Raw genomic sequence first — 15,913 nt, forward strand, 5'->3', positions numbered from 1 at the left:
ATCGTGTATGCATAATGTTTCTAGATAATCATTTATTTGCTATATCATAAGTCCCTGGGGATAAGGGCCACTGACCTTTCTGTTTTGTAGAGCAACAGGTACATAGCTGGCCCACAATAAATAATAAGAATAATTTATTAATTTGCTCATATATTTTTTTTATGATGATGGTTTGGATTTGTGAGCAATACTGCCATCATAACCAAAGAGTCAGTGATACACTACTGAGCAAACAGAATTGGATGCAGACTAGCAGTCTGTTCTCCAGATAAGTTCCATACATATTAATACTTAATTGCTATACGAATGACCCTTATCATTTGAGGAATATTCCCAGTCTTTAAAGCAGAAATCGGAGGTCAATCTCACGCATGATAAGTAGTGCAGTATTAAGTGAATAAACACTTGAACTGTTTCAAAACATAGCCCTGAACTTAAAAGTTAGTGAAACTTAGTACCTGTCCTCTGGTTTGCAATGATGCACTACTTTTAAGTTAATTATAGGCAGCTCTTATAACAATGATGATTTCATGTAATAGAAAATCATGCTAATCACTTTTATCAAAAAGGGTTTTTTCCCCTTAAAGCACCCAGCACAACTTCATTTACCTCAATGAAAATGCCTTGGAGTTGAGTATGGGAAGGAATAGGCACTTTCCCACCCTGTACCGTTCCTTACATGAGGAGGAAAAAAATTCTAACAAATTCCATAGCGACATCAACCACATTAATTCCACTCAAGAGAAAGACATTTCCTAATCCACTTGTGCTTGCAGCACTCATGAATCATGAGGTTTTCTGGAGGTTTAAACATGCTATGAAGTGGCTGGTAAACAGTGATAGGCAAATACTCTAGCCAAAAGTATCAAGTTATATATAGAGAGATTGACAGAGAGCTAGAGAAAAAAAAAGATATTTCGTGAAGATATTTTCCCCCCTTCTACACATCAGCCTTCACCAAAAGTCAAAAATTACTGCTCCATGGGTGGACAGATATATATGAATCAGTTGTGAGTAAGCGACAATAAAACAGCTGCTGCTGTGTCTTTGCATACTAATGTTTCTTTTTAATATGTAAGAATCACTGCTCTTTCTGCACAGCCAAGATCAAACAGTGAACAGAATGGTGTTTGCATCTTGAAAAGGAAGCAAACAGAGAAACTGCTACACATTTTGCCCTTCATATATGAGGAAGACATTTTTTAAACATAGCAAAAACCCTGAAGCAAATTCAAAGTTATGGTAGTGCAAAAATTCCTTTAAAAGACAACACCCAAGGTTTTTAAAAATTTATTTTAATGTACAGTACAATTATTTTTTATTTCATTTACTCTGTAGGTTGTTTAAAGTTGAGGCTAACATTAATTTTAAATGTTTCTTTTTCATATTTTATTGTATGTGCTCTGCTTTCTTCATCCAAGGATGACTCCCTCCACAGTAACTTTAAAAAGCAATGCAGGCTGAAAACATGGTGTTTCTGGCCAAATATAATTCCAACTATATTTAAGAATAAAATACTAGACTTCTCTATGCAAGGAACTGTTTTGATGGATGTCCCATTTTTATGTGACATACAAAAGTTACCACGCCAAATTAAAATATTGCTAATATTGCACACAACATAGAAGTGTAAAAGGAGAAATTGGAAAACTTTTTAATTCCAGTAGCAACCAAAAAAATCAGATTCTTGAGAGTGAAAAGAGATGGATTGTACTGGATATAAATGGTCTAATTCAATATAGCATGATCTCCCTTTCATAACTACTTCTCGAGGATCATACCAACTAAAGTCAGACACAGAGGGGTGAAAATTTTCAGTATTTTTAAAATAAAAACATTAGATAGCCATAATCTACTTTTCAAGCAAAAAGTGGTCCAGAATTGATTTCCAAGGAACGCAGCATTTCTGGCTTTTTAAGTACAGTGTAATGGAGTTTATTAATAATGCATTAGCATTACAATGGAAAAACAAGTTATAGTAGAATAAATACTATGAAGTGCATTTGAGAAAAAAGGTAACACTATCTCTAACCTAATGTTATTTATGGAACACAATCTCTGTAATTTTCAATTAATTCACATTTAAATTAATTTACAAACAAATTAACTATTATCATCTCCAGACTCTGGATTTTCTAGATTTGGATGTGGGTGAATTTATTACCAAGGTGAAGCTAAAGTACATTTTACAATACAGCTCTGCCTTATATGCATCACAATAATTTAACAAGTCTGTGAACACATATCCCTATTAAGGGAGCACAATGCAAATATAAGTGCCTCAGCCATAATAGTCCATCTCTAAAGATGAATCTTTTCTTATCAAGACTCTCTTACCAAAAAAACACACCATCCTCTCTTTCTTAGCATTAAAGGTAGAGAAAGCAATTTTCTTTTTTATCTAAGGAAAACAATTGTCTGAAAATTGTATGATCATTAACTCTGACAGGTCATCTTCTTTTATTCCAACTGAGCACTTGAACAAAAATCAGCCAAATGCCAGACTAATATTTTTGAAGTGTTTGAAAGTAATGGAGCAAAACTAATTTAGTTAAACAACAGAGAATAAACTAGACACAATACATACAGGACTGCTATAAATATCAGAAATGCATAACAAACACTCATATATGTCAATAACTCTTACGTTAAGACTCTGCATCAGCACCATAATTATTTTTTCTGCAATATACAAAATCTAAATATCTGTTTCAGCAAAGTTTATTTCAGTTTGTTTTAAGTTGTGCTTCAAAACACACAGTATCTCATTCCGTGTCTAAATGACTCAGTCACTGAAAGACCACGATGTTAAACAGAATCAGAATGCGTCACCCATTTTTTAAAGGAATTCCCCAAAGCAACATTTAAACATCAGTACCACAATTGATATTATTTTCAATTTCATTTCAATTTAAAATAAGTTAAACATCAAGCACAAGCACAAAAAAATCACGATCTTGCATCCATGCAGGTCTATATAGCTAAAGCACTTGACTTACCTGCCACTGTTTCATGAGCTGCCGAACCTCTTTCGTGTCCTCTAGTATCCTTTCCTTGTGTGTAGCATCCTGCAGGACATTGGCAGTTGTCTCTGCTTCTGTAAGCCAGGCAAGGAACTTTTCCAGATCCAGGTAGAACTGCTGCAGCAGCCTTAGAGCTGTTTCCAGTTCAGCTTCTCGCTCACTAACCCTGTGCAAGCACAAACAGTCAAATGCAGCACTCACAGAAATCAGAACAAGTGTAGATTTTTAAAAAACAAACCCACAGCAAGTTTTTACTATACTAACCAAGAGAAAAGAATTTGTAGATAAGCTACTATAATGAACGAAAATGTACATAAGAATGATGCACTATATACTGTATGTCCCCCCGCCCCCAGCTAATGTTCATCTCTGTCTTTTTGGATGGTGGGAGGAGGTATACAATGACATTTTTCTATTGCAGTCTAGAGGAAATGACATTACTTTGGTAAAGAACACAATGTACTGTACCTGGAATTTTGGAACTCAAACAAGTCAAGGTTAATTCCTTTCAAATATGATCAAAGCTTTTTCACTTATCGCTCATAAGCCTGCTACTGCCTGCAAGGTTGTTTAATTCTTGGAAATCACAAAGTAGTTTTTTGGTCACTGAGGGGCAAGGATAGTTTACTGCAATTATTAATTCCTCTAAGTTGCAAACTTTGGGAGCTGTATTCATCACCTTGTGTCCTAAAAATGCAGAAAATTTTCAAAGGGACATGATGCTGCTCTACCATATAGAAAGGTCTTACACAAATTGTACCATAAAATAACCATAAAAAGATCTATATCAGCTTTTTAATAAAAGATCACCTTTGAAATCTCAAAAATATTTCTCTGCCTTTGGCAAAAACCTAAATCATAACAATTTGGTAAAGAAGAATATTCAAGGACCAACCCTTCCTGTAATGAAAATTCCTTAGGTTAATTTGGTCTGATCCATCAGAACTAGTAGAAAAATGTATGTCCTATTTGCATGCACACTTTTTGATTATTAAACTTAGGCTCAAAATGGATTAAAAATTCAAATACGTGCATGTGACACATCACATTAATATGTGACTGTCAGTTATTATGCAAAACTATAATTTATTTGAACAGTAACTTTATAATGTGAAATGCATACTAGGCAATAAACAGCTCCTGAAGATCTGGTGGCAGCACTGCTCATGCATGAGTTGTTTATTCATCATGGGAGATGTTTTTGCTGAGCACACATACTTCAGCAATGTAGTTATTGCTATCATACAGGATAGAAGCCTCCTCTTTTGTCTTCACTGCATTAGCTTGGAATATATGGAATAGGTTTAGAAAGTGGCAACCATTCATAATAAAAGGGTTGAGTCTAAACATTTATCATCTCATAAATATAGGCTTAATAACTAAATATTAGCTCCATATACTGATTGGCAAAGGAAGTTAAGACTAGGTCTCTTATACATCAAAATCCTACTGCTGGGGAGACTCTCAAACAATTGTCTCCTACTGTTGACAGATGTGTGTGTGACAAAAAAGCAGCAGAATTCAATATGTATCTTCCTCTATCTGCAGTAAACATATTGCCATATACATCTGATTGTGGGAGGTATTTCCAGAGTTGCACTGCTCAATCATATGTTCAGTCGTCAACCAATAGCTAGCTTAATATTTGTGCATGATGTTTCAGCATAGTGTATATTAAGATTCAAACTACTTTTTTCCTGGCTAACAAACAGTTATGTGACCTGAATTTACACAATTTTCTACTGAGGAGCATTTATGTTTGAGTTGGAAGTCCAAGAGTGATGCAGTTTTCTAGGTAGTCTGAAAGAAAGTTGCACAACAGATTATCCCAGAAATATTTTCCAACACTGTAATTTTCCCACCCATTCACACTAAGATCATGCAATTTCTGTGTGCTAGAGCCAATATCAAATCTTGTTTATTGTCACCAGAAGGCTAGGTTCCTAAAGAACAAAAGGCACAACCTAATACTTAGCTGCTGCTGAACCAGGAAAATATGAATTAGGCTGAAAAAAGGTTTTAACGTGCTTTATCTATTTAACATGTTTTTTCATCAAGGATTCTTCCAAACTATGAACACAGCCAGTAAACACAGAGGGATTTAAAGCAGCCAATCAGAGCTCAGAAGTGTGAGAGCAGAGAATTCAATTCAGTCAAATGACAATTTATTAACTCAGAGCTAAAATCCACAATCCATGTTTCTCAATCACCTTGTGACAAAGGTAATTATTATTACTGAATCCATTTTTGTAACAGGGAAAGAAAAAACATGTAAAATCCCTTGTCTCAGGCTATTCATGTATTTATTTATTATTTCTTCAAGAGATAAAAGACTGTATTCTGATGTCAGTTACATATGTGCAAATCTTGAGTTGCTCTCTTTAAATCAATAGAATTATTCCAATTTTACACTGGTATGAGTAATATCAAAAAGTGGCTCAAGTGCCCACTATGACGGGTTGGATCACAGAAAACACCTGGGGAACTGCCAACTGATGTGCCAAGACTACTTCTACTCCTGCCTTCCCTGCCAGCTCGACACCCCAGCACCCTGTCTTGCTGAGCCAGACACTCCCATCTGCTCCAGCAAAGACCCAGGGTCTGAATCACTTGCCCCAAAGCTGCAGGTTTAACTGAAAGCAGCTAGCAGAAGCAAAGTCCAGCTCCAAGATGGAGTTTAGGAATCACCTCGGCAAGTCACATGTCCATGCATGACTCACAGTTTTTACAGGTAGCATCCATTGTTTATATGCTACCTTGAACATCCTCAAATAGACTTCTTATGTGGATTGGAGCATTCCAAGATCCATTGTCCTTTAAATGTTTCTTGATTAGGTACTTAATTTCAATATTCCTTTCTCTAAGAACTCACCAAATGCTCTACTAAAGTTATTTGGCTAAAAGGAGATTAGTCTGTAAACAGGAGCATTCTGGAACTGGTGAGGATCTTATCTGTATTCAGTTTGATTAGACATAGATTTGCGCATTTTATTTTATTCTGCTTGGTGACTTACTTTGTGCTGTCTGTTACTACTTGAAACCACTTAAATCCTACTTTCTGTATTTAATAAAATCACTTTCTACTTATTAATTAACTCAAAGTATGTGTTAATACCTGGGGGAGGAGGGGGAAAACAGTTGTGCATATCTCTCTATCAGCGTTATAGCAGGCAAACAATTTATGAGTATACCCTGTATAAGTTTTATACAGAGTAAAACGGATTTATATGGCTTTAGACCCCATTGGAAGTTGGGCATCTGAGTGTTAAAGACAGGAACACTTCTGTTAGCTGATTTCAGTTAGGTCTGAGCTTTGGGGAAGTAATTCAGATCCTGGGACTGTGCTGGAGCAAATGGGCGTGTCTGGCTCAGCAAGTCAGGGTGCTGGGGTCCCGAGCTGGCAGGGAAGGCAGAGGCAGAAGTAGTCTCAGCACATCACTTGGCATTTCCCAAGGGGGTTTCTGTGACCCAATCCATCACAATATGAAAGTTATAAGTCTGTATCTGGGAAGTGTTTATGTTTCAAATTTAATGCTATTGAACCAAAATCACTGGTTATCTGAAGTTTGGATGTTCCTCAGATTTACATAGAAACTAATTTGATCTGAAGATGCAATTATCGAATGCTTTAATGTCTCTTTCCTACCAAAAGGGGATCCAGATAATTACAGTTTTACTCATAGTTCTTTATTGTTTCCTTAATATGGTTTATTCAATAAAATGTTTTCTATAAAAGAGTTAATAGCATTCTTAGAGTGGTTTCAGGAATTCCTGCTCTGCGTATATAGAATAAAATAGATGATTTTGTTTCACTTACATTAACAGAATCTAGTAACAGAAGTAAGCACTTCCATTCCAACTTTATTTAAATAGCTTTGTCATTCTTTCAAATATGCTAAACACAAAGGCTGAAACAAAGGATTATATTTCTGTGGCACAGAAAGTTCAGAACAGCTGGAGAAACAGTTCAAGATCCAGGTTAAGAAATACAAACCATCTCTCTTTACAGTTTCTAGGTTGTTTTTGGTGGTCGTGTTCAACCAGATTGACACAAATCAATAAAGTATCTGATGCTTTGTCTTTTCCTGTATCTCAGTAGTCCATAAACTCTGAACAATAGTATAAAAACAAAAACCAACATAAAACAACAGGTCTTCTGTTCTAGAACTCCCTGCCCTGACTCAGAAAGAATCAATCAACATCCCGCCTCCTCTCTGGCTCTCATAAGGACAGCTCAACCTATTTAAAAGTTTAAAAGCAACTTGGCTCAGCTGTAAGTCTTTGATTCTGCTCTTTGAGGCACTGCCAATTGAGACTCAGTCCTCCTTCTAGAATTTAGCCATCAACAAAACAAAACAAAACAAAACAAAACAACCCCAACCGACTCATCTCTCTTGGTAGGGCTCCTCAAAGGGAGGAATTGGGTGTTACACAGTTGCCAGACTACTTGGGTAGAGCAATAAACAACGTGCAGACTCCATCAGAACCCAGGAGAGGAGAAATCTTAGAAGTACCATGCAGCAGTAAAAAATATTCTTCAGACACCTTCATTCAACAATCCTAAACTTTATACAACACAAAGTACATAAAAACAGCTATACTGGGTCAGACCAATGGTCCAACTAGCCTAGTATCCTGTCTTCTGACAGAGGCTAACGTCAGGGGCTTCAGAAGGAATGAATAGAAAAGGTCACCCTGTCACCCATTCCCAGCTTCTGGCAAATAGAGGCTACGGACACCATTCCTGATCATCCTGGCTAATAACCATTGATGGGACTATCCTCCACGAAGTTACCTAGTTCTTGTTTGAACTCTGTTACAGTCTTGGCCTTCACAACATCCTGTGGCAAAGAATTCCATAAGTTGACTACATTGTGTAAAGAAATACTTCCTCTTGTTTGTTTTAAACCTGCTAACTATGAATTTCATTTGGTGACCCCTAGTTCTTATGTTATGAAAAGGAGTAAATAACAACACTTCCTTATTTACTTTCTCCACATTAGTCATGATTTTATATACTTCTATCATATTTTCCCTTAGTTGTTCTCAACATTGTTAGCTTTTTTGACTGCCGCTGCACATTGAGTGGATGATTTCAGAGAACTATCCACAATGACTCCAAGATCTCTTTCTTGAGTGGTAGCAGCAACTTTACACCCCATCATTTTATATGCATAATTGGGATTGTTTTCCAATGTGCATTACTTTGCTTTATCAACACTGATATTGCCACTTTGTAGTCAAATCACACAGTTTTGTGACATCCCTTTGTAACTCTTCACAGTCTTCTTTGGACTTAACTATCTTGAGTAGTTTTGTACCATCTGCAAATTTTGCCACCTCACTGTTTACCCCCTTTTCCACATCATTTATGAATATGCTGAATAGTACGGGTCCCACTACAGGGATACCTGTATTTACCTCTCTCCATTCTGAAAACTGATCATTCCTACTCTTTGTGTCCTATCTTTTAACTAGTTACTGATCTAAGAGAGGACCTTCCCTCTTATCCCATGACAGCTTAAGAGCTTTTGTCAATGGAACTTGTCAAAGGCTCTCTGAAAATCTAAGTATGCTGTATCCACTGAATCAAGCTTGTCCACATGGCTGTTGACCTCACCTGAGCAGCAGTCCCTTGAGCCAGCTGCTTGGGCAGCCTGGGGTCAGCCACACTGGCCACTGCAGAAATCATGGAAAGTCATGGAATCTGTGACTTCTACAACCTCTATGACACAGAGCCCTACTAATATATACTACAAAGGTATGTGGCAAAGGCCTAGAAGTCAGGGATATTGAGTTATATTCCCAGCTCTACTGCGGACTACATGATGTTGAGCAAATCATTTAAACTTTTTTGCCCTATTTACTCATCTGCAAAATGGCAATCATAATACTTATGCTCCTTACGACTAAGGGGGTTGGGGGATATGATTGAGGTCTATAAAATCTTGACTGGTATGGAGAAAATAAATAAGGAAGTCTTATTTACTCCTTCTCATAAAACAAGAACTAGAGGTCACCAAATGAAATTAATAGACAACAGATTTAAAGCAAAAGGAAGTATTTCTTCATACAACACACAGTCAACCTGTGGAACTCTTTGCCAGAGGATGTTGCAAAAGCCAAGACACTAACAGGGGTCAAAAAAGAACTAGATAAATTAATGGAGGATAGCTCCATCAATGGCTATTAGCCAGAATGGGCAGAGATGGTGTTCCTAGTCTCTGCTTGCCAGAAGCTGGGAATGGGCAACAAAGAATGGATCACTTGATGATTACCTGTTCTGTTCATTGCCTCTGGGGCACCTAGCATTGGCCACTGTTGGAAAACAGGATTATGGGCTAGATGGACCTTTGGTCGGACCAGTATGGCTGTTCTTATGTTCTTACAAGGTATATTATGTGAGGCTTAATGTTTAAACAGTGCTTTTAAATTCCTGGATTAAAAGCAGCATAACAAGTTAAAAGTATTATTCCAATGTAAACTACAAAAAGCACATAACCCACTGCGACAGCGGGGCCTATTTCCCATCCTCTGTCTGCTCATGCACCCTAGATCCTCTGGGTGGCGTCTGCTGGCTCCCTTGACACCTTTGAGGAGCACTGGGCACTGTCCAGGGTTCTCTGCTTGGTGTCCCCATCAAGTTCCCTTTGTTTAGCCCTGTGACCTCACTCCTGTCCCTGTTATATCTTTAGTTGTCCCCCTGTAATTAACTGAGATCCCAGACCTTGTGGATCCTCCCCTTAGGCTGGTGGAGGTCCTTTAGCAGTGGGGAGGTGGCAGCCTGCCCACTTCCAGGATCCCAACAGGACCACTCTCCTGTAGCCACCTGACCTGACATTGTCACAATAAATATTCTTTCTTATTTTCTTAAGAATAAATGAACACTGCAGAAAGTAAAACAACAACAAAAAAACCACTGAGCATATCCCAGTGCACTGTCATAAATGTATTTAGAACTGGTGTTTCATACTATGTCCTGATGTTAGGAAGTCAAATACCTAAGCTTGTCACAGTTTAACAGAAAGGATGATGTAAATATTTTCAAATTCCCAATTTTTTTTTTGCATTATCCAAGACAAAAGGAGTTGATTTATAGACTCATAGACTTAAGGTCAGAAGGGACCATTATGGTCATCTTGTCTGACCTCCTGCACAACGCAGGCCACAGAATCTCACTCACCCACTCCTGTAACAAACCGCTAACCTATGTCTGAGTTATTGAAGTCTTCAAATCATGGTTTAAAGACTTCAAGGTGCAGAGAATCCTCCAGCAAGTGACCCGTGCCCCATGCTGCAGAGGAAGGCGAGAAACCTCCAGGGCCTCTGCCAATCTGCCCTGGAGGAAAATTTCTTCCTGACCCCAAATATAACGATCAGTTAAACCCTGAGAATGTGGGCAAGACTTACCAGCCAGCACTCAGGAAAGAATTCTCTGTAGTAACTCAGATCCCACCCCATCTAACATCCCATTACAGGATAATCAATGCTAATAATCACAGATCAATTATTTAGTACACAGGAAAAAAATATATAGTGAAATGTAGGTGCGTGTTTCAGAGATGAATCATCTTCAAACACTGAAGCTAATTTATTCAAACTATCTTAAAAGATACAGATTTTAGAATTAGAATCACATTAACTAACACTTTGGCCTGGTCTACACTACAGGTTTAGTTTGAATTTAGCAGCGTTAAATTGAATTAACCTTGCACCCGTCCACACAATGAAGCCATTTATTTTGACATAAAGGGCTCTTAAAAACAATTTCTGTACTCCTCCCCGATGAGGGGAGTAGCGCCGAAATTGACATTGCCATTTCAGATTAGGGTTAGTGTGGCCACAATTCAACAGTATTGGCCTCCGGGAGCTATCCCACAGTACACCATTGTGATCCCTCTGGACAGCAATCTGAACTCAGATCCACTGGCCAGGTAGACAGGAAAAGCCCAGCAAACGTTTCAATTTCATTTCCTGTTTGCCCAGTGGGGAGAGTCCAGGTGACCACGCACAGCTCATCAGCACAGGTAACCATGCAGTCCAAGAATCGAAAAAGAGCACAAGCATGGACCATATGGGAGGTACCAGATCTGATTGCTATATAGTGAGAGGATTCCATGCTAACAGAACTATGTTCCAAAAGATGAAATGCCAAAACATTTGAAAAAATCTCCAAGGGCATGATGGAGAGAGGCCACAATAGGGACTCACTACAGTTTCGCATGAAAGTTAAGGAGCTCAGACAAGCCTACCAGAAAACCAAAGAAGCAAACAGAAGGTCCGGGGCAGAGCTGCAGACATGCTGCTTCTACGCTGAGCTGCATGGAATTCTAGAGGGGGCCGCCGCCACCACCACCCCCCCACCCTTGGCAGTGGATTCCAAGGAGGCGGTAATCTCAGCCGTGGCTGAGGATTCTGCGGACGGGGAAGATGATGAGGAGGAGGAGGACGACGAGCTTCCAGAGAGCACACAGCACTCCATTCTCCCCAACAGCCAGGATCTTTTTCTCAACCTGACTGAATTACCCTCCCAACCCTCCCAAGGCATTATCCCAGACCATGAAGCCATAGAAGGGACGTCTGGTGAGGGTACCTTTGTAAATATAAAACATGGTTTAAAAGCAAGCTTTTTTTAATGATAAATTTGCCCTCAGGACTTGGGATGCATTCGCGGCCAGTATAGCTACTGGAAAAGTCTGTTAACGTGCCTGGGGATGGAGCGGACATCTCCATGAAGCTCTTCTGGATGTACTCCAAAAGCCTTTGCAGAAGGTTTCTGGGCAGGTCAGCCTTATTCCGTCCTCCACGGTAGGACATTTTACCACGCCATGCTAGTAGCAAGTAATCTGGTATCATTGCATGACAAAGCTTGGAAGCGTATGGTCCCAGTGTTTGCTGGCATTCAGGAAACATTTGTTCTTTATCTTGCTGTGTTATCCTCAGGAGAGTGATATCGTTCATGGTAACCTGGTTGAAATACAGGATTTAATTAAGGGGACAGAGGTGGCCATTCCTACTGGGCTGTTTGCCTGTGGCTGAAAAGAAATCCTTCCCTGCAGTTAGCCAAGGAGGGAGGGGGCGATTGGCGCTGAGCTTTTCACGTTTGGCTAACAGGGATCTTCCCTGATACTAGCCACGCGGTGGGGAGAGGGGTAAAGCACTCATCCCAGATAATTGGATGGGGGGGGATTAGTTTGGTTTCTGCTGCTGCAAGTTAACAGGAAAACCGCAGCACTCAACAGGCTTTGCTTGGTATGTGGGAAAGGAGGGTGTTGCTTTTGTGAAGGCTGCAGAAGCCGAAAAACAATGGCTTACCATGGCCGCATGCAAGTTGAATTCTGTTGCCCGGACCTGCGTCTGTGATCTCTAACACCAAAGCCGCAGGCACTCAATATTAAGATGCAAAATGTGACCATGTACTGAAATCACATGTGCTATGTAAAGTGAGTAGTGTTGCTCACCGTGAAAGAATATAACCATTGTTCTGTAAAATGTATCTTTTAAAATACTTCTCTCCCTTTTTTCCCTCCCTCCTGCAGCTGCAAATTTTTCAAGTCTCCCTGCTCCGTCCCAAAGGCTATCTCAGATAAGGCGGCGGAAAAAAAAGACGCAAGACAAAATGTTCTGTGAAATCTTGGAATCGACCCGCAATGAAAGAGCTCATCTGAATGAGTGGAAGGACGTGATATCAAAGTACAGGAAAGATAACAGTGAACGTGAGGACATGAGGAACCAACGTGAGGACAGGAGAGGAGAGATGCTCGAGATGAGAGGTGGTGAGAGGAAGATCAGAAGAGAAATGATGCAACGCTGGGGCTGCTGCGTGATCAAACTGACATGCTCTGGCGTCTGCTGGAGCTTCAGGAACAGCTGCAGGATCACAGAGTGCCGCTGCAGCCCCTGTATAACTGCCCTTTCCCCTCCCCAAGTTCCATAGCCTCCTCACCCAGACATGTAAGAACATGGAGGGAGGCTCCGTGCACCCGCCCACTCCACCTCAGTGGACAGCCCAAGCAAAAGGCTGTCATTATTTTGAACTTCTGAAGTGGCCTTTTCCTTCTCTTCTACCCTCCTCCCAAACCCCACCCAGGCTACCTTGTCAGTTCTCTACCTATTTTTATAATCAATTAATAAAGAATACATTATTTTTAAACAATAGAGACTTTATTTCCTTAGAAAGCAAGCTGTAATCAAAAGGTGGGTTACTTACACGGAATGAGTCAATCAAGAGGGTGGGTTTTCATCATGGAGAAACAAACAGAACTTTTACACCGTTGCCTGGCCAGTCATAAAACTGGTTTTCAAAGCTTCTCTGATGTGCAGTGCTTCCTGGTGTGCTCTTCTAATCCCCCTGGTGTCTGGCTGCACGTAATCAGTGGCCAGATGATTTGCCTCAGCCTCCCACCCCGCCATAAACGTCTCCCCCTTACTCTCACAGAGATTGTGGAGCACACAGCAAGCAGCAATAACAATGGGTATATTGGTTTGACTGAGGTCTGAGTGAGTCAGTAATGTGCGCCAGCATCCCTGTAAACGTCCAAATGCACATTCTACCACCATTCTGCACTTGCTCGGCCTGTAGTTGAACAGCTCCTGACTACTGTCCAGGCTGCCTGTGTATGGCTTCATGAGCCATGGCATTAAGGGGTAGGCTGGGTCCCCAAGGATAACTATAGGCATTTCAAGATCCCTAACTGTTATTTTCTGGTCAGGGAAGTAAATCCCTTGCTGCAGCCATTTAAACAGATTAGTGTCCCTGAAGACATGAGCGTCACGAACCCTTTCCGGCCATCCCACGTCGTTGTTGGTGAAATGTCCCTTTTGATCCACCAGTGCTTGCAGCACCATTGAAAAGTACCCCTTGCGGTTTATGTACTGGCTGCCGTGGTGCTCCAGTGCCAAGATAGGGATTTGGGTTCCATCTATCGCCCCACCACAGTTAGGAACTCCCATTGCAGCAAAGCCATCCATTATGACCTGCACATTTTCCCAGAGTCACGACCTTTGGTACCAGCAGCTCAGTGATTGCTTTGGCTACTTGCATCACAGCAGCCCCTACAGTAGATCTGCACCCGCCAAATTGATTCCCGAATGACTGGTAGCTGTCTGGCATTGCAAGCTTCCACAGGGCTATCATCACTCATTTCTCAACTGTGAGGGATGCTCTCATCTTGGTATTCTGGCACTTCAGGGCAGGGGAAAGCAAGTCACAAAGTTCCATGAAAGTGCCCTTACGCACGCAAAAGTTTCGCAGCCACTGGGAATTGTCCCACACCTGCAACACTGTGTGGTCCCACCAGTCTGTGCTTGGTTCCTGGGCACAATAGCAGCGTTCCACGGCTAGAACCCGCTCCATTAATAGCATGATCTCCAAAGCGCCGGAGACATTAGGAATGGCAATATACAAAAACCTGTAGGAGAGCACTTCAACCTCCCTGGCCACACTATAGCAGACCTTAAGGTGGCCATCCTGCAGCAAAAAAACTTCAGGACCAGACTTCAAAGAGAAACTGCTGAGCTCCAGTTCATCTGCAAATTTGACACCATCAGCTCAGGATTGAACAAAGACTGTGAATGGCTTGCCAATTACAGAACCAGTTTCTCCTCTCTTGGTTTTCACACCTCAACTACTAGAACAGGGCCTCATCCTCCCTGATTGAACTGACCTCGTTATCTCTAGCTTGCTTGCTAGCACACATATATATACCTGCCCCTGGATATTTCCATTACATGCATCTGAGGAAGTGGGTATTCACCCACGAAAGCTCATGCTCCAAAACGTCTGTTAGCCCATGTCTACATCTAAAATTTTGCAGAGCTGGTTGTTACAGCTGTATTAGTACAGCTGTATAGGGCCAGCGCTGCAGAGTGGCCACACTTACAGCAACCAGCGCTGCAAGTGGTGTTAGATGTGGCCACACTGCAGCGCTGTTGGGCGGCTTCAAGGGGGGTTCGGGGAACGCGAGAGCAAACCGGGAAAGGAGACCAGCTTCGCAGCGATTTGCTCTCGCGTTCCCCGAACCACCCTGCAAACCGCAGGGAAGGAGACCTGCTTGCTCGGGGGTTCGGGGAACGAGAGAGCAAACTGGGAAAGGAGACCAGCTTCGCCGCGGTTTGCTCTCGCGTTCCCCGAACCACCCTGCAAACCGCAGGGAAGGAGACCTGCTTGCTCGGGGGTTCGGGGAACGAGAGAGCAAACCGGGAAAGGAGACCAGCTTCGCCGCGGTTTGCTCTCGCGTTCCCCAAACCACCCTGCAAACCGCAGGGAAGGAGACCTGCTTGCTTGGGGGTTCGGGGAACGAGAGAGCAAACCGGGAAAGGAGACCAGCTTCGCCGTGGTTTGCTCTCGCGTTCCCCGAACCACCCTGCAAACCGCAGGGAAGGAGACCTGCTTGTTCGGGGGTTCGGGGAACGCGAGAGCGAACCGGGAAAGGAGACCAGCTTCGCCGCGGTTTGCTCTCGCGTTCCCGGAACCACCCAGCAAACCTCAGGGAAGGAGACCTGCTTGCTCGGGGTTCGGGGAACGCGAGAGCAAGCTGGGGAAGGAGACCAGCTTGATTACCAGAGGCTTCCTCAGGTATGCTGGGATACCTGCTTATTCCACGGAGGTCAAGAAAAGCGCTGGTAAGTGTCTATACTTGATTACCAGCGCTGGATCACCAGCGCTGGATCCTCTACACCCGAGACAAAACGGGAGTACGGCCAGCGCTGCAAACAGGGAGTTGCAGCACTGGCGGTGTCCTGCAGATGTGTACACCTCCTAAGTTGCAGCGCTGTAACTCCCTCACCAGCGCTGCAACTTTCTGATGTAGACAAGCCCTGAGTCTATAAGGTGCCACAGGATTCTTTGCTGCTTTTACAGATCCAAACTAACACGGCTACCCTCTGAT

General features: G+C 41.7%; 1 protein-coding gene across 11 annotated transcripts in view; it reads right to left on the bottom strand.

Moving 5' to 3' along the window:
* DMD (dystrophin) overlaps positions 1 to 15,913 on the bottom strand; it is a 1,715,077-nt gene that overhangs the window by 398,837 nt on the left and 1,300,327 nt on the right. For all 11 annotated transcript variants that reach the window (XM_030575515.1, XM_030575505.1, XM_030575489.1 and 8 more), the window contains one exon: positions 3,000 to 3,189. In XM_030575515.1, the coding sequence (XP_030431375.1) occupies positions 3,000 to 3,189 (190 nt within the window). The remainder of the gene's footprint in view (positions 1 to 2,999; positions 3,190 to 15,913) is intronic.

The sequence above is a fragment of the Gopherus evgoodei genome, chromosome 1 (assembly GCF_007399415.2).
Source record: "Gopherus evgoodei ecotype Sinaloan lineage chromosome 1, rGopEvg1_v1.p, whole genome shotgun sequence".
NCBI lineage: Eukaryota > Metazoa > Chordata > Testudines > Testudinidae > Gopherus > Gopherus evgoodei.